This window comes from Thermobia domestica, chromosome 9 (genome assembly GCF_964235325.1).
Source record: "Thermobia domestica chromosome 9, izTheDome1.hap1.1, whole genome shotgun sequence".
Lineage (NCBI taxonomy): Eukaryota > Metazoa > Arthropoda > Insecta > Zygentoma > Lepismatidae > Thermobia > Thermobia domestica.
Genome location: NC_137462.1, coordinates 85,520,036 through 85,540,229, shown reverse-complemented (window position 1 = coordinate 85,540,229; position 20,194 = coordinate 85,520,036). Strand labels below are relative to the sequence as shown.

The window sequence follows — 20,194 nt, the reverse complement described above, 5'->3', positions numbered from 1 at the left end:
ATAATCTCTCCCTGCGCTCTGTATGTGAGTGGGGTGGAAAGTAAAGTAAAAGTTCAAACGATAACTCTACTTTAATTCGTAAATTAAGGCTAACCTTACAAATAGGTATGGTGTGGTTGAAACATTTGTTTGTAAGGATGACGCTGTAGTGACTAAAAAAAGAGAAACTTTTATGCAATGCGTGCTGGTTATCCAGAAAGCATTTCGGGGATATACGTACACACCGTTTCGTCCCTAAAGCTCACAATATGACATGAATGCTAATAGTTAATCAAAATGTAACTGTGGCCATCCGCGTTAACTTAGTGCACCAATTCTCTATGCATGAAGTCTGCCTTCCAAACAGCATTGGGTAGGTCAAGCGTATGCCCGAACAGTTGTCCGGTCGGACATTGAAATTTTGAAGTTAGCCCACAAGACCCCTTCAGGGAGGCCACTGGGATCACAGGGATTACATCATTCGATATGCCCTATGATATTTACGTATTTCAATTTTGTTCCATTCATTTACCTTCCATGATTTTCATACTACGGGTACTGGAGTTTCCGAACCATATCATGGCGGCCATTTTGAAACTGGTGCACAATATGAAACATCTTTTGGTACAGCGTTACTTAGTTTTCGAAGACCTTTCGAACGAGGTATTACTCGACCCATGTTCCCGTTTGACATTTCAAAGTTACCCCCCGTTACCCCCATTTAGGGGGGGGCGGGGAGGGGTACTTTTGGCAGAATTGGTTTTCCCCCTTAGCAATATATAACGTGTACTTCAAAAAATTCTTCTATGTTTTATCATTTTTCAGATATTTCCGTGGATTAATTAAACTGGCCCACCCTGTATATATATATATGCTTGAGAGCCAAAGGGGCGTAGCTGCCGAATTTTGAAATTCTGATTTCTGAGCTATGACGACATGTATCGTGGTTTGAATTTTGTTATGACAGAACGAAACTTGAATTGTAACTTAAATATCGTTTTCAGATGACAACACATTGAGAAGATATTGTGAAAATAAGTCACTACATTTTAGAACTCGATTTTCTCAAAAGTACTAAAACAGCACCTTTGGCGCTCAACCATCGATATATAACTTGATTAATGTCACAAACATCGGGAAGTGATTCCTGACACCGAGATAAGGAAAAAGAGGTCCTATGAACATATAGCATATTGGCAAAATTAGTGACGGCCGAAAGCGTGGGAACAGTAAGTAGGAAGCAGTAGATATCGAAAACCAATAAGCTTAGATGGCGGTCTAGAAGGTCTGGAGGTGGCGCTGGTGTTCAATATGTAGTTGCTCGGTTCACACACACACAGACGGCACTTGTGTTCAAGACGCTACAGTACAGAAGTGCCGTCATTATGCTGCGGGTGTTGAATAGGGCAAGTGACAGTGCTCGACTAAAACATGATGCGTTATTCAAACCGCGAACAGGCCAACATACAGAGGGTACAAGGACTGACAGTAAGCAGATTTCCAACCACGTGAAGCATTCTGCCATTAATATCGAGAAATTACTGACTTTGCTTTTATTCTAACATCACTTAATAAACCTGAAACTCCAGTAGATTACCAATTAAGAAAAGGAATATAATTTAAATTTTATTACTTTTCTTAAGATTAAGTACAAGTTATTTAAATAAAAAAAATTGATTTAAATAAAAAAAAAAAAAATAAACAAAAATCTATTTTATTAAATCGTGGTTTTCTTCAACTCTGCCTTCCTCATTAGGGACAATGTAAATTATAATTGTAACGCTCAAATGAGAGCTGTAGAAACCCTTTAAAAGGGAACTTAGGGACTCTTTAAATAATAGAAGTCCGTTGTGACTTACAGATGAACGATAAATGATATGTTTGAACATGTAAAACTTCTATCTACCCAATCACAATCCTATTTTCCAATAAACGTTCATACAAGCTATATTTTAAAATTTTTTCTTCGTTGTTATTTTTTGAACTGAGTTCAACTAGGCGTTCTTTTCAGTCCAACAAAAAGAAAACATTGATATATAAGATTCTGGTAGAAAATATAAGCGATTTATACATATATATATACTTTATCGTCGTCGTAAATTCTGTCTTGTTGGTTTTCCTTTCGTTGTAATAAGATTGTTACACTTGAAGAAAAGGGAGTTCTTCTGATAAGACAGTCCACTAAAAACTTAGTTAAAATTAGTTACAGCTACCTAATATCTATCCCCTAGACAATTTATTCTTTTAGCCGTGTTTGCATTCGCTGAGGAGTGTCAAGTTTAAGAAATACTTAGCAGAAGGTGAGTTATATGTTTTACTGTTATATTAGTTTGGGCCTACACTGAAAGGCTTTTATCAGTGTTTTCTTCGCCACTGCTCTGTCGGTTCTATTTATGGTTTATCTTCTGTTATATCAATGCTATATACGTGGTTACTACTTCGCTTGACAAATATTAATACATTGATGTTCCGTATCAAACCTTCTGGCTCGTAAGAAACAAAGATAGACATCGATAAACTGGTAACTTTGGAGATTTCTTTGGGAGAAACATTTATTTATTCTTTTAAGGTTTTGAATTTTATGTGTATTCTTAAATACGAAATATCGATTACATCCACATTTGGTACTCTTCGTTATAGCCCCGGTCCTGACTTTGGTTTGAGATCTCTACACTTTTTCTATCTGTAACTATAAAATATATGAACCAGACTCCGACGACCTCTAAATGGCATATTAGAGAAATAAAGGAGAGTTTCAATCTCGACCATAGGATGCATATTAGGGTGGAGTGAAAAGAGGCCAAAAAATTTTTTTTTCGAAATTCGATTTTGTATAGGGGGCAAAAGTTGCATCATATCGTAGTACTTCACCATGCAAAATTTCAATTCTTTAAAATAATTTTTAGCCGGGGCGCAATGGGCCTGAAGTTTGATAGGTTTTATAAATGAGTGAAAAGAGCCTAAATTTTTATTTTTTTAAATTCGAATTCGGATATAGGGCAAAAGTTGCATCATATTGTAGTACTTTACCACCGGAAATTTCAATTCTCTAAAACATTCTTTAGCAGGAGTGCAATGGGCCTTAAGTTTGATAGTTTTTTTAAATAAATACACGTTTATTGTTCATTGTATAATTATTAGGCAGCTCTTCGCTTGAAGGAGACTATAATTTGAAGATATTATGATTTCTTGTCGTGTCCAGGTAGATTTCTAAAGCTATCGAAGTTCACATTCTATGTTACAGGCTACATCAACCCAGAACTCACCACATGGAGGTGGCTACCGTCGAGTTCCATCCCACTTACCCACCAGTATTAGATTGAATGTTTCATAAAATTCATTCACGTCTTCAAGCAAAATACTGCGACTTTATCTGAAAAGTAGTCATATGTTTTCTTGTCAAATTTGGAACGAATAAAGAAATCTCTTTTGGCTCACATACTGACGAAGAACCTTCATTAAGTATTTTCACTAATCTTTCCACTGCTTGCGTATAACATGGAAACTCAGGCATATCAGATCCCAGCCCCCGCCAAGTGAACTTTGTGGTGGACAAACACCGTGTGCGTGGGTTTTTTCGGGGTTCTCCCGTTTCCTCCCACTTTGTTCATTCCACCATTTCATTCATTACTCATCATCACCGTCTCCTTTAGCCTAACCGGCATAACCGTGGGACGTAAAACTCACAGATTTCATTTCATTTTCATTTCAGGTATATCAATATTTGTACTTTCTCAAGAACAAATTCTCGCAATTTGTCATCTGTGATATGAGTCAGTATTGGCGGTTCTGTTGTTCCACCCATTTTAGTTTATCATTTCTGTGTAATTACTAGCCTCGAAGTTTAACACTGGCACTTGGAAGGAAGGAGCTTCACGTTTACATTGTTTTCTGGATTGGAGGATTTTATCGGTTGCAAGGATTCGCGTAGCTGATCTGAGGCTAGTCACCAATCATAGCAATAAGAATATTTTCAGAATTCGCATAGAATGCATTTCTGGAAATTACTTTATTGACAAAAGTCTTGTATGGTTGTTGCAAACATCTCGAAAGTCTTATGGTCAAGAACAAATGTTTAGCTTCGTATTTGGCAAGAGGTTTCAGCTTTATGCTGAACCACACTGGTACATATACTTTTACTACGAATTTAACGAGAGTTTAGAGCTCCTCTGAAGAATTTGGCATTGATATATATAGACGCGAAAGTCTACAAGCCATTGCTAACCAGCGAGTATGCGCAAGTTTCCTACGTTTCTTATCTGCTAGGTGTTTATCACAGCCCCCTCTTACGACAGATCGACATATTTCATACAAATATCTTTGATCATAACTGAGATAACGCACGTTTAGGTATGTAGGGAGTTCTGAAGAAATCTTTCCGAAGCTGCACACTGGATTCACAATTCACCAATGATCTACCAATAGGACCAGACAAAGTACCAGTAGTCACATCATCAATTTCTTTCAGTAAATGATGAAGTAGTAGTTCAATGATGTGCAATAAACGTGTGCATCACTGTAAGGGTCTCTCTAAATGGTTTTCGAGCACTCTAATCATCATCCTTTTGACCAACATTAGTATTAGTATCATCGCAGCTGATAGCTACCATATCTCATAGGTCCACATTTTGTAATTCCCGGCAGATGGAACTAGCAGTATTCTTTGCTAATGCTGAAACGGTCAAAGAAGCATGGCTGAGAAATTTATTACCCGGTTCTTCAAGGATACAATAATGATCTTTCCTCTTCATATCTCTATGACTTCCGGAGCCGGACATTACGAGTGTTTGGTGTTTCTTCCCATCAAAATAGATGGTACAAGGTTTCTCTTTATTTACCTTACACTTTTACGATTTTTCGCAATCTCTCTTTGTATTTTACTTCTATCAATAATGTTTTGCAGCTGCTCTGGCCTTACAATATTAAAATCTTCCAAAACTTCAGTAGAAATAGCTGCAATTTTTCTTCCAATCAAGTCGATTTTCTCCTTCACTTTTGCTAATGTTGGCAGGAATTTTCTCATTCTATGCATCTAATCTGTGATTCCTTCCTTGTCTTTAAAGGATACTTCCAACTAAAATCAGGATCTCCTCCAGCTTTAGTGTGTTCTTTATTGCCTTCGTTTTTTGTTTCCAAAGATGACGAGGAGTCTAAAGATTCAATAATGTAACTGGTACTGTTTTGGTTGAAAGTTTGACCGCTAGTTGCTTTTTGGCTTTCCTTTCTTCTCTTTTCTTTGTCCAAGTAACATCAATACCACCGATTGCCATTTTTCTACTTATCCTTTGGTCTGATAAAATACTCTCCGATTCAAGCATTTTGAGTGTCCTGTGCAACGACACACCGTGAAATCTAAACACTTGCAAGCTGCTATATCAAATGGTTTATTGCCCTGCTTCTTCAATTCTTGTACTTTATTTCTTCTTTCATGCTCCCTCTTACTACCAATTTTAAAAATATTTTCAGTTTCCTGTGGTAACTGTTGATCACTATTGATACACAGCCGAGCGAAACAACAGGAATTGAAACACGTTACCAAATGTCTTCCACCTTTTCTGTTACCTTCGTGGAAACCAAATTCTCTGCTGGTTCTTTACTTCCGCCCCCTTCAGCTGCTGACGCGTAAATAAATAAATGCCATAACGTCTTCGTAAGTTGCAAGCGTTCTCCAGTCGCGACCTTTGGCACTACGAAACATCTCTTGTGCTCTTGACATATTCTACCTGGTTGATTTTGCCATCTTTCTTCTTTATAACACAAAACAAAAACACCAGATCTTAGGCTGTAATACAGTGGTAGATAATAAAGCCATCAGTAACTACAAAAGCGCAAAACTAATCAAATCACTAACGTAGCAACACGGCCGCTAATCAGACACGTACCCCTAGCACAGGTACAACACACTAATAACAATCGTCAAGCTGCCAAACAGTTGCACAATACTTTAGCACCTGCACGAGTGCGCGCCCTCATTTCGTTCTGTACCCTCTTATCTCCACCCATCAAACTATTATACTAGTGACTTAGTACTGCCAACAAGTTCATTATACCAGAAAAAGACTGTCACTAAATAGCAAAAAAACTTCTTTATGGCAAACTAGCAAATTGCTTATAGTTGATCACTTTTCATCTAATTATTCCCAGATTTCAGGGCCATTGCGCCCCGGCTAAAAATAATTTTAGTAAATTAAAAGTTATTATTGTTATCCACTGATACAGGATGCATCTTTTGCACCCTATTTACACTAAAACTTAGTCTGCTTCTAGCGAAGATCTGCCAAATAGTTACATAGTAAATGCAAATTGATTTACAAAATCGCAAACTTAAGGCCCCTTGCGCCCCGGCTAAAAATTATTTCAGAGAGCTGAAATTTTCTATGGTAAAGTACTATGATATGATGCAACTTTTGCCCCCTATCCAAATTCGCATTTCGAAAAAAAAAATTTTCGCTCCATCCTAATGCATATGGTCCCCTAAAATGCGACGTATCACGGACAGTGACTGTAAGCGTCAGCACAAGACTCTCAAAACCAGATCATTATGACCCATAGCATCACAGAGCCACCACCATGTTTCATGATTGGGCGAAGATACTGTAGATTATATGCTTCTTTAGGTGTCCGCCACACACAAACACGGCCCATGGCTTGAAATAAGGAAACGATGAACCACCCGACCATATCACATGTTTCAAGTCATCAGCATCCATGTTCCATGTTCACAGCTCAATTGCTGTACTAAAGCCTTCTGGTCTTTCATCAGCGATTTCATCTGGGCAACCCAAACCCGTATGTCCATGTCATTAAACTCATGGCGGACTATAATTGTCGACACAGTGAGAGATACTGTTTGAGTTCCTCAGTCATTTGCACAGCATCGTTGAACGATTCTGAGGGACAAACCGCTTTAATTATCGGCGAGATCTGTCACTGAAGGTTTTCTATCGAATACTGTTTCTTTCCGCCGATGTGGTTTTGCCATGAGTTTTGTAGGAATTCATAACCTTGGATACTGTCCCTGCCACTTTCGCCACGCTCGCACCACATAATCGAGCGCCAACAATCTGCCCTTATTTGGAAATCACAGAGGTTCTCCATTTTACACTATCACCATCTATTCAGTTCACTGCGCAATGCTGGTCTACTGCTCCTCATGTAGTACAAAGTTTTCCCTAACACACTGATATCAACAGACTAGCGCTGTGGCTGCCGCCTGACCGCTGCAAACTCACACATCTTACATATTTCCAACTTTAGATGTTTCCACTAAATTGATAAGGATCTGTATATCTGTATATAATGTTCTTTCCTTTGTTTTTCGGAAATTATCGCGACGGAGCAGTAGAGCGAATTTTCCATCGCTTATATTTATTTCCTCTAATCTTACTTTTACTGACATTATTACGCCAATATCATTATTATTATCATTAAGTAGTTCCTTTTCTCCATTGCTTCACTAGAGCGCAATTCTAGTAGAATGTTTTTACCCAAACCGATTTCTTTACACCTGAGGAATTTTTTTTTTTTTTTTTTTTTTCACTTGTATTAACCTTGTTTCATTTCATATCAAGTCCAAGTTGTCCGTATACACACATACTTTAATAAGAATGTGATGTACCTGCGCCATTTTCGTCTTTTCTAGCATGCTGCCTTATTCTTCTCCATTCGTTGAAAAGAAAGGCAATTTTAATAGCTTGATTTCACTGATTTTTTGGACATCAAATATTCTACTGCTTTACGGAAACTACATTCTGTGATTTATAATTTTAAAATTTATAAATAAAATTTAAAAGAGTTTGAAAAAATGGAGCAATTATTGAGCATCCTTTAAGACTTTCTAAGACCTCTGTTGCTATCTTTGATAATCTTAATCGCATATTCCAAGCAGACGTTAAAACATAACGACGATAAAGTATGCTTTTACTTTAGTCCGTTACGAATTTCTAAAGATCTAGGCAGTTTCCTTACTTTCAAATCTTCCTGCTTGTTTTATTAAAATATGCCTTTAGTGCACTTACAATTCTCTTGAAAATACATACTTACATTCTTCCAAGTCACATGATTTTTTTCTTCTTTTAAATTATGCAAAAATACCATCGTATAAATATCAAGAACACTAAACTATTCACACAATTTTACCTTCAATTTAGTAGGTGATTACTGTATTTTTAAAATTTTTAAAGTATATTCACATTCGATGTAAAATCAAGACATTACTAATGGTCAATCCTTCTCTTATTGCATTCTACTTTAATATCAAAAGACGAAAGTAGAAAAACTGTGATTGACATCCTCTGGAAACAACTACGTATACGTATTAAAAGATGCACAATGCTCGTTATTAGAAACCTAGTGACAGAATTCAGATTTACTCGCCTATATAAAAAACAGGCCATACTCCTAAATTCAAACTCAGACTACAGTTCGTTAACAAGTCATGGTAAAGACAGAAATTTGGGAGGAAACAGAAAAAAAAAAGTTGAAAGTGCTCGAAGAACGAACGTAGAAAGAATTGATTTTTCCAATTAACTTCTATTGGCTTTCTATAACTTACGGTTCCCGATATATGGCTTCTTAAATCTCCCGAATTCCGAACATCTTTTGACCAATATCTAGGAAACGGTGGCCAGCTGGCCAGTGGCTACCGGTTACTATTTGATACCAGAATGTTCACCATCCTCTTAGGTATCGATCTCTCTATGACTTACGGTTCCAGAGATATGGCTCCTTAAATCTCCCGAAATCGAACTTTTTTGGCCAATATTTCGGGAACGGTGAGGGTGACGCGAAAAATTCCATCACTTCTTTCAAAAAGTTTTTGATGCTCTATCGAATGGAGGGCTCAAAATTTAAGAATTCGGAAATAACAAATACACATACACAGACATAAGAGTATTCAGTAACGACCTTTCTAAGTTCGTTGAAAAGTACAAAACGAAAGGACTATAAATATTTAATTGAATAGATATTATTTCCGTAAATTCTCAAATTTTCATATACACTAATAATCATTTTGAGGTCAATATGAATATATATTATGAAGAACTAATATTTACACTTACCTTTTTGTTTCAAATCCCGTCAGGCTATCTTCCTCTTTTTTGATAACAGTAATTTCATCCGAATGACTAGCGTAGGGAAGCGTTGGACATACTCCATCATTTAGTGAAACTTGAGCATTTTCAGTCTTTTTTGTATTGATATCGGCATTACACTCGTATTTAGTCTCTATGATGTCGGCGTCATCCAACTTAGTCACTTCCGTAGGTCCTAACAATGGCATTAATGTATCAATCGCTTTATCCTTATCAACAATAGTTGTGTCCTCGTAACCAACTTTCTCCGACCCTGATTGAACGTTTTGTGGAGGCCAATACGTCGGCTGTGGAGGAAGCTGTTGGCTATTGTTAAGTTTCTCATTACCATCCAACTTCTGTAAAAACTGTTCACTTGGAAATAAATTATTGCCACACGTGTATGCAGCAGCGTTGTTTTGTTTCAACTGATACACTGACTGTATAACCCCATCTACATTCTGGCTAACATCACTATTAGCATTTTCCAAATAATGTAACTTTAAACATGATTCCACCATTGAAAAGTCCATACCAGACGACCTGTTGTTTGATTTCAGATGGGGCCACGATGTTGCCCACTGTTCTGTGGACGCTTGCCCCATATAGTTCATATTCACATCGTGGTGTCGAACGGTGTCCAAGAACACCCCACCATCACCTGAAAATACAAAAAACTAACTATAATATGGACATCTTTCTCATCATCATTATGGTTCTAAATTAGATGTTAACATTATAAAAATTAAGATAAATAAAGTATTGCAGTGACCCCATGTACCTGAATGAATAGCCCGCACTGTACCAGGATCGATTTCCGGTGATGCATGGAATTTGCTGTGCTAACTTAGAAAGTAAAGCAATTAAAGTACCACCTGAATTAAGAGATATCGAACTTCGGTCTAGACAACCGAACATATAACGGTGGCGAGAGATGTATTGATCACGCATTGGCCTACTAAAAGCAGTCTACCTGACCAAAGAGCTTTTACTTTAGTCGGAATCAACAGGGGATTTTTGTTTCCTTTCAATACACACAAAAATATTTTATGCTTTTGATTGTCGATTGCAATGAATGTTTTTCAAAAGAATTACATGTCAACAGGAATAGAAAGAGAGTTTTTGTTCCTCCAATTAGGATTCATATTGAATACGACGTTGAACTTTTCTTACTCAGTTTATCTTTCTCTTTTTATTGAATATGTTTAAGAGAAACAAGCGAAAAAATGTGTTTCGTTCTTGATATACGTGTAACATCATACAAGTTCTACCTGATAGATTTTTTGTTGAGGTTACTTTTTTGTTTAAATTGCCATTATATACAGTGAACAACACATATTAATACGAAAAGTGTATCTTTGATATACAAAACAAATTATTTCAAACACATAAATTTTGTTGATGATCTTAGTTTCTAAATACATCATGTTAATGTTTCAACACTAAAAGCGAATTGCATGTATTGAAATAAATTTGATACCTATACTTTACTTTTCACAAACTTCATAGCAAAAATTAACAAAAAGTTGATTCGTAGTTGTAATAACTAATAAGTTAGCTGCGGAAATGTAGGTTGCAATTTTTCTTTTCTTTCTTTTTTTTTTTTCTTTCTTTCTTTAATGATACATTAATCAAGTGGTACAACCGTGTTTCATCCTTACTTATGATCAAAAATGCCTAAAAGTACTCATTTAACCTATTTTAAGATACTCTGTCAATTTTATAGAAAATACTGAAATATACACCTTGTAATGTGCGCAGATTCGCACATTCTTTTTCCTTTTTTATTTTATTTATTTATTTTTTCATTTATTTTTATTTTATTTTATTTTATTTATTTATTTATTTTTTTTTGCATTTTAAAACTGCAACAGAATTCGTATTTCATTTACTTCTTTTAAAATACAAATTCGTGTTCAGTGTTTGTTGTTTTCTGTTAGTTAGAACGAAAGACTTTTTGTCTTCCCGTTCCTCGCATCTAATCTCCCCCTTCTTGACCTCCGAGGTCAACCGTCTGGTAGATGACAACATTCCCTCTGTAACAGGGAAATGTCTGGCTCTGTGTCTGATATATATGTAGTCTTGTATTATTATTATTATTATTATTATTAGTGGTAGAAGACTTTTAACGAAGTCCATATAATCTGTGTTTAAAAATCTTTTCATTTTTGCTTCTAAAAAGATTATTTTTCTGTCCTCAAACTGCAGATGTTTATGTATGTTATCTTAGAAGGGTCTACATATAAATTATAGTAAAAAGATCCTTGGTTCAAACATATAAAAAAATCTTTGTTCTTTAGTAGTTAAAACCATTTATGTTCTATATTTTAAGTGCTTCAATGTATGAATATTAAGTGATTCAATGTATGAATATTTGTACATTTCGATGTATATTATTCTGCCAGAGTTTGGGGATAACACATCCAAGAACACGGAGTACATATACACGCATGCGCACCAACATAATCTTCTCTTTTCATTTAGCGCCGCCCAGGCAATCTATTGTAAACCAATCTTGGTGTTAGGATCATGACGTGTTCCAATGGCTTTTCTCTCCGCCCCTAGGAGAAGCACTTTTCTCAGCTGACTTTGCCCTTAATGTCGTGTGCACACCAATCAGCCTTCCTTTCAGGTTGCTGGCTACTCTCGGGTTATTCCCCAGGGAACTTTTGGACTACCACGCATGTCCAACCTCTGACCTCACGGTCTGAGTGCAATGTTTGCACGCGTTACAACCATGCACACGAGACGTAAATTGGTGCCGTGTGCACAGCTGATCGAGGCCTTTAAAAACTCATGTTTTTGGCTCGATCGTCGGACAACGTCCCTCTCCTGAGGCCCCTCAAGGTCGTGCTATCTAGACGGAGTCCGCAATGTCTTAGGCACGATCTAGCCCAGGATTTCCGAGTAAGTTCCTAGTTGTCCAAGCCGTCATTCTGCCTTTTACTCTCTCGGCTTCTCCGGAGGCTAACCTACACTCTTGGTTCCATCCAAACCTTATCCTAGTGGCTAACTTGGCACTCTGTTTCTAAAAGCTTGACGACAGCCAGGGGTCTACCCATAATTGCTGGTCGGCTTAGGAAACTGACGGTCAAAGTTAACTCCTTCTAACTTGGCAATCTACTTCTGAAAGCTAGCTCCAGCCGGGACCTGTGCGCCCAGAAACTGCTGGCGAGCTTAGGAAGTTGACGGTCGAAGTTCTGTCACTCCCCTATTTGATGTTTGTTTTGACAGACTCTAGGTTCATTGCCTAGCTGGCCTAAAACAGACGACAAATCAAATAGTTACACCTTTGCACCTAACCTTCTACTAGGACTGACTCGTGCCCTCCCAGTCTAGTGAAGTTTTATTTTATTTTGTGCTTCTCTGTACAGTGAGTAACGATTGGAACCCGTCACGTAAGTTACACTTTTTATATCAACACATAACCACACTTAGCGCCCCAAGCTCGTGGACTTGCAAACATTAGGAACAATAAACTGCAGGCTTACTGCAAGGAACTTTATTTCTGAGTTTTGCTTTAAGTGATATCCCCAGGGGTTGGTAACTATCAAGTTTTCGTCGAGATAACGACTCCACCGTTCTCTAGTTAGAAGTTAAGTCTTGGCCGAGGCCATCGCTACCTGGTAAAAGCTAAGATCTTCAGATTGGTTGTTAGCTGAGTTCCTGTTCCAGTATAACTTTGCCGCTCGAGTTATATTTGGTCATTTGCAGAAACTTTGTTGACCAATTAGGAGTATTTTGGTTAATTACTAAACTCTCTTGTGTGGGTGCCGGTCTAAGCAAACGCATACCGCCGGCCCGCCACAACCTATTTTGTAAAGATCAACCGAAAATCCAATATATTTTCATAGTTGGGAACAATGTATAAACAAGATAAAAAAAAATAATTAAAAAAACTGTCATAGCTAATGCGCTTCTAAAATACTTTCTAAAATCACTGTAAATGGAAGAAGGAAAATCAATGTCTTTACATCTGTCCTTTTGACCATTTCATTCGTAATCCAACGAATGACATATAGATGAAGATCTGCAAGACAAGACAATGGGTTGTGCAAAATGCGGCAACAGACAGTTGAAGAGAGGGTCTATTACATGTCAATAGAATCAAAAAAGAACTTCTTCAGAACTGTTCCTTCTCTCTTTTTTAAATGTTTACATTTCTCTGACAGCAAGTCACGGAGCTTGAAGTTGTGCTATTTTTGCTCTACACGAAAAAGATATACACATACCAATAAAAGATGAGAGTTACATAATTCCTACGAAAGAATTAAGTACTGATTGCAACATTAACGAACACTTTTCCCCTTGTAATTCTCAACTGGAACAAGACTCTATTAAACGATAGTATTCTGAAACTGGAGATTCACAGTTAAATCACACGTATCACAAACATAAATCTGAGAAGTTCAATAGGAAAACCACACACCAGTGGTTACGTGAACCCTCATGCTACACACTGGATGATATTTCATCATCCATCTAGTGAAGAAGTAGGAATAATAGCATTCTTTGGTTTGTTAACTTTGTTGGCTTCGGTAATGACAAACAATTTTTCCATAATTATATAAACTTCATACAAAGAAGTTGATGAAATATTACATTTTAATACAGTTTTACTAACTTTAGGATTAAGGTAATTTGTTCTTTAGAATATTTTTCATTATCTAATACTTCTATTTTGAACTCAAGCTCTTTATTAACGAAGTTCCAAATACTACAAACAAAGCCGAGTTATCCTGTATACTTACTGAAAGCTAAACCTTCCTTTTTAGCTCCGAGGTTATGGAAGACATAGACCTACAGTTTAAACGTATTTCAGTAGGGAATCGAGGCTACATCTGCACAAAAGGTGACAATGCTAATTGTTTGGCCTTTATATACTGGAAAATCAATACTAGAATACTATCAATAGGAAGATATAGTAGAAACGAAGTAGGGAAAGGTTTGTATATATGTAAAGATATTAAATTTGTTTCTCAGCTAATGAAGCTGAAGAGAAAACCACAAAAACTCCATCAGTATAGCTAGCCGGGATCTGAAGCCTAGAAATATAGAATCTATGAGTTTGTCATTTATAACTCCAAGTGGAAATAATTTTGGAAAACCTATTCGGTAGTTGAGATAAAGAAATTAACATGTTCAATTGTCCTTAATATAATCTGAATGACATATATAAAAAAAAATCTTCGACTTTTTTCTTCTCTTTTTTAAAAAAACAGATTGAACCTCGAGAGTATACACGTTCTAGTATTCAAGACATTCTCTCTCTATATATATATACTAAAAAATTCCAAAAATATGCAGGGGGCGCTTCAGGAGGAAATGTCGTAACCACACATTAGGTAGTAGGTGATGTAATTTTTGAGCAAAAATCGGAAACCCGTCATACTGTTTCGTCTATTCAAAATATTCGGAAACTCTTATGTTACGTGCTCCAATTATTTTCTATATGAACTAATTTAATATAATGTAGAACCAATCTCATGCTGATTCAATGTTCTTTTTCATGGATACTGTATGCTAGTAGGTTATCTAACAACAGTATACGGTACAGATATGTAAATCCTATGAACAATACTGCCACTACTACTACTGCGACTTAAATAGCAATAATAATAATAATAGAACATCTGAAAATAATACATAATAATAACACTACGTAAATAAGAAATATTATTCTAGGAAAAATTAAATGTATACTTTTCTCCTATATATATATATATATATATATATAAACGACCATCCACCTCTCCTTGAAAAGCCCCGTGCTCTTACCCACAGTTGGATTTAAACCCAACAAGTATGGATTTTCTTTGGCCAATTGAGATTATTTCGAGCCAAAATATTAGCATTTCCTATGTACAGTTGACAGCATTAGCTTTCTAGAGCCAGATAGATGGAAAATATTTTTAAAAATAAAACTGCACCTAACATCATCACTTTGTAAATTACAGCACCAAACTTCGGTCCTGGTGGATATTAACTGATACGTAGATTTGTTAACAGTGTGGCAATTGACCATTATAGTCGATGTGGGGAAACAGAAAGCGAGACGCGCGTTTATTTTTCTGTACATTTTTAGTTCTGAAGAATGTCCTCACAGTATATATATTCAATGGGAATCCTTCTGCTGCTATTGAGAGTATCATCAACGCTTCCTAATAGACGAATTCCTGATTGTGGATTCTTGAAAAACATCTTGAATTCTTTGTTTGGACGTCATATATTCGTGATAACTTCTTTGAGCAACGTGTGAAGGAACAGAAACACATTCTTGAAATAGTTCAGCAGTTTAGCAACTAACGAGCTCCATAATTAGTATCTTCTCTGTGACATTCCAGAGACGTGAGTACGGCGGGCACGAAATGAAAAACAAATTTTATCCATTTCATCTCCAGTGTGCCCAAAATCTACATCTTGGTAACCCTGTTATACGTCTTGAATTTTGACGATGGTTAAATGTACATCCGAACGTGCTTTTTACGAATTATATTAACAACGAAGCGACCTTTACCAGAAATAGCATAAACAACACTCTAACATACATCGATGGTCACAAGCAAAATGAACATGACACAGTATAAACTAACTTTCAACTGTGTAAGCTAACTCATTCACTCACTCTATGGAATGGACCCCGGAGGTTTAATACCGCATTCACAAAAGCTCTCCGTTAATTTTTGTTCTTAGCCTAATGGATTAAATTTCTACGTTACATTTTTATTTCTGTGAGATCCATCTTAATATTATCCTCTCATCTGCGCTTAGGTCTTCCCAATGATCTTTTTCCAATTTCTAGTTAAAATTTTGAAAACGTTCGTACTTTCTTCCATTCCTACCTGAGCCTTTTAGACTTAATGATCATAACAATGTTTGCTAAGCGGTATAAATTATGCAGTTCCTCGTTATGACGTTTCCCCATTCTCCATTCTCGTCACTCTTGGGTCCGAATATTAGCCTTAGAATTTCATCTTGAAATACTTACAGTCTACGTGCTTTCCTCAAAGTAAGCGACCGTGTTTCGCAACCACACAGTACAACAGACATAATTATAATTTTATATATTTTAAGGTTCAAATTCTTCGACAGGATTCGCGAAGGCAAAAAGAGTTTGGACTAAATAGTAACACGATTTTCCTGCTTTCAGTCGACATTTAATTTTTTCGTAGATATGGTTTTGGTCTATTAATGTTGATCGTCCACTTTGTCGAAAGTATTACTTGATATTTTAACGTATCCATAGTTTGTAGTATTACAGTCATGGAGAGTTTCCACGTATTTAGTTTTCTCCGCATTCACTTCTGAACCAATGTCACTGCAGGCGTTGGATAAAATCTCTACCTTTCTTTCTATTGTCCTAATATCAGATTGACAGCATCGTCATAAGGCGTAACCTGGTGAGTGCATTCAGCTCTAGGCTCTGGTTGCTTTTTTAAATTTCCCTTATAGCCTATTCCAGAGCAAAGTTGAATAACAATGGCGACAATGCATCTCTTCGTTTCAGGCCACTCTCGACGTGAAAAGTTGTGCACAAGTACAGGTATTTCGTTACTTTGGAGTTTCATTTAAACAAATTTTTATTAATCTAACGAACTTTATTGGTATAACAAATTTGGTAACATTGTTGTACAATGTTTCCCTCCTAACAGAGTCGGAGATCTTTCTGAAATCAATAAATAATTGATATACCGGGGAGTTCTATGCTCATTTATTTTCGAGTATTTGGCGAATGGTAAATACCTGATCAATAGTTGATCGATTTCCTAAATCCACACTGATCATCTCCAAAAATTTAATCTGTATAGGGATTACTCTATAAATATATGATGTGGTTTGAGTGACGGTATGCTTCTCGGTACCTTTATTTTGGATATAAGTATGATCGGAGATCATTATTTACACTTTCTGCGCAAACACTGGTTGAGCAACTCGAAGAGCTTTCCTTGGCTACATGGATACATATGTATTTCCATCATGATTGAACTCCCATACATTCTGCCAGAATTGTTAACAATTACCTTGACAGACGTGCTTCAAACCTCTAGACTGGTTGTGAGGTTCCCATTGTCTGCCCTCCACGATCGTCCGACTTAAGCAGTGTGGACTTGCTTTTTTAAGTTGAATGAAGAGTCACGTGAATACCCGTGAACAGAAGTAACTTTCATAAAACAATTAGTGTCACATACGTTAGTGTCTGTTATTGAGGAGCGAGACGGGGAGGGGGCCAGGAATGTCATATACATATCGCAATATAATTTTATCTTCTAACCACTTAAACTTATTATTTACTTACAGCCTAATTTACACTCCTGCACTCGGAATGCACTAAATGAATTATCAGAAACTGCAACTCCGCAGTTCACTAATAAAATATACGTTGTATTACCACCAGTGCCTACCTCTTTAAGCAGCTTTCCTTGCCTTCCACTTCCGATTAGACTTTTAACATCGGTGTTGTACAAGAAAACTTGAAATTTTCCTTTTCCTGAAAATACTTCATTCTGTACACGCAGGAACAGACTGAAAAGGTCGGACAACCGCTGTAACCAAAGACACTAGAAAAGTTAAGAAAAACGTTTGTTAAAACTAAATACTTACTTTTATAATTTCTTGTATATTAATTTTATTGTTATTTTTAGCTCAAATTCTAATTTTAACTCTTATTTCAATCTTTGTTGAGAATAGACATCTGTGCCAAACTACAAATTAAAAATATTTTATGCACTATTAAATTACGCAGAACGCCGGTACGTGAATTGCATGCTGTGTACAAGTCATCATGTAAGATACTTGGGTCTAGAACATGCCTTTCTTCACCATTCTAGCTTAGAAACAAGTGAGTTGGATTACACACATCAGGGCCATTCCACCGAAAATCGCAAGATGGTGGTTGTACGACCATTTTTGAAAATCCTGATAATTTGCGCATGTGTATATTAATACATATATTGTAAACAAAATGGTACGATTAAAAATACGAAAATTCTATTCTGTAAGCTTATGGCTACTATATTTCCAATATGACGTGTGGCAAGTCATGAGAAAATCAGAATGGACGCGAAATACAGTATCTCAGAAATGAAACGGAGTACAGATATGAGACGAACACCAGATACGAGAGGAAGCTTTTTACCAGCCAAATTTAAAATGTCTCAAATAATGCCACAAAATCATAAAATAAGCATCAGCCAAATTACCATTTTTAAGCCCCGAAAATTCTGGGAAGGAGTTGAACTAAAAATGCCCTATATGACTTGGTAACTGTCTTCACGCCAGAGTTGGCTGGTTTAAACGAGGGTTTAAAAAAAAAAAAAGTTTGTAAAATCTTGATAAACACACATTTGTGTGTTATCACGTTTCACTCCCGTATATTATTCGTATTATATTCAGACGTAAATTTCCCATCCATTACTCAAAGATATTATAGCGAGCTCCCTCGTGGCTAAGCGGATAGCGTACGCGCCTTTGGCGTGGGAAACCCGGGTTCGATTCCCGGCGGGAGCTCATGTGGTTCGGATTCCACGTTAATCAGTAGGTCCACGTCTCATATAGCCTCGCTGCTGAAAGGGACGCTAAACTAAAATCAACTCAACTCAACTCAAAGATATTATACTACAAAAGCATTTAAAAAAATATGCATGTTTCTTTTGTGATTTTTTTAATAGTTTGTTATCATTGTTATGCAATTGCAATTAAAGGAAAATTCTAAATATTGTTTAGTTTCAATAATGTTTACTATTGATAAAAAAATACATCGAAATGCCGTACTTTTTGGGGGGAAGGGATCATACAATCCCCATGAGAGACATTTGTTGAAATCAGAAGTATCTTTGGTATCTGTTTATGTATAAATGGGTCAGAGTTTAAGTGGGCTTTAATTCATATCTTTATTTACTTTTCTTACTGATATGCAAATTAAATCGTTGTATTTCTTTAACTTGGACTAATAAAAGTCGTAGTGAACAAACTTGGACTAAATTAGTTTTTCTGTACTCTGCAGTATTTTTTGAAATTGTTTATATGTAATTCTGTATAATGGTTTCACTTGTGCAACTGTTTATCTTTTTGTCCTTCTGAAATGACTATTGACAATTATATTAACAAGTATATAAAGATCAGTACCATGTATTTTTATCAGGAGTCCTTCGTGAGTGAGTCGGCAGACTCATCGCATTTGTGGCCAATTAGTCTCGGTTTCGAGTTTAAATGGAGGACGATTTCTCTCGGATGTAAGCCTAGAAGCAGTTTAGATTCCGCTTTAAGCTTATGTGACCCCTTCCAGCATAACTTGGTTGTTGCATAATAACACCAAGGCGAAACAAATTTATTTCTGTCCATATGTGATATAAATACATAGAACAAATTATTTAAACGAAAAAATCCTGATTTAAACAACAACAACAAAAAAAAAAAAAAAAAAAAAAAAGGTTCAACTGACTTCAATGGAAAATGTAAGGAACTGATAAATGTTTTTGGTTAACAATACACAAAAACAGTTCGAAAAATACTAAATTGGCAATTCTGAATGTGTTATCGTTCGTTTGGCTTTCTGCTCAGTTACGCTTTGGGATTCACAAAATGTTATTGTTCCCATGAACTTTTTGTGTCTTATCAAAGTTTGCTGTCAACAAGACGTCTCGAACACATCTGACTGGTCTCTTTAATAAAAAGTACATTGTTTGTTGCTAAAAGGAAAATTAATGATTTCAGGATGTTTTAGTTTCTGCGTTTCACATTCAAAATGAGAAATGTTACGAACAAATAAATGCTGGTTAAAAATGCATTGCACACTCGGATAAAATCATGAAGCCATAGATCGGTTATACCATACACGCAAGCAACGAGTACTTGACGTGAAAATCACAACAGTAGCATTCCGTGGGCATTGATGTTACATGCATTGATCTGTACATCTTCATATTCACTTGAATTTGATGTTCTGTAACATTGCAGTGTACTTGTGATAAGAGGTACAAATCTCTGTTTTGACCTAATGTAAGGTACAAGTTTGCATTTAGCAAACCTTCTCTCACGGATAACAGCATAGCTTGTACAACTTCCTTATATATTTTTTTTCTTTCTTCACAAAACTCATACAAATTCCGAGAGGTAATGATATGGTTTGTGTATGATCTTTG

General features: G+C 36.2%; 1 protein-coding gene across 3 annotated transcripts in view; it reads right to left on the bottom strand.

Annotated features, from left to right (window-relative positions):
- Positions 1 to 20,194, bottom strand: part of LOC145694808 (uncharacterized) — a 137,132-nt gene that overhangs the window by 74,696 nt on the left and 42,242 nt on the right. For all 3 annotated transcript variants that reach the window (XM_081771454.1, XM_081771455.1, XM_081771456.1), the window contains exons 4-5: positions 17,456 to 17,611; positions 9,042 to 9,714 (exon numbers count right to left, since the gene is read on the bottom strand). In XM_081771454.1, coding sequence (XP_081627580.1) covers positions 9,042 to 9,667 — 626 coding nt within the window. In that variant the 5' untranslated portion in view covers positions 9,668 to 9,714; positions 17,456 to 17,611. The remainder of the gene's footprint in view (positions 1 to 9,041; positions 9,715 to 17,455; positions 17,612 to 20,194) is intronic.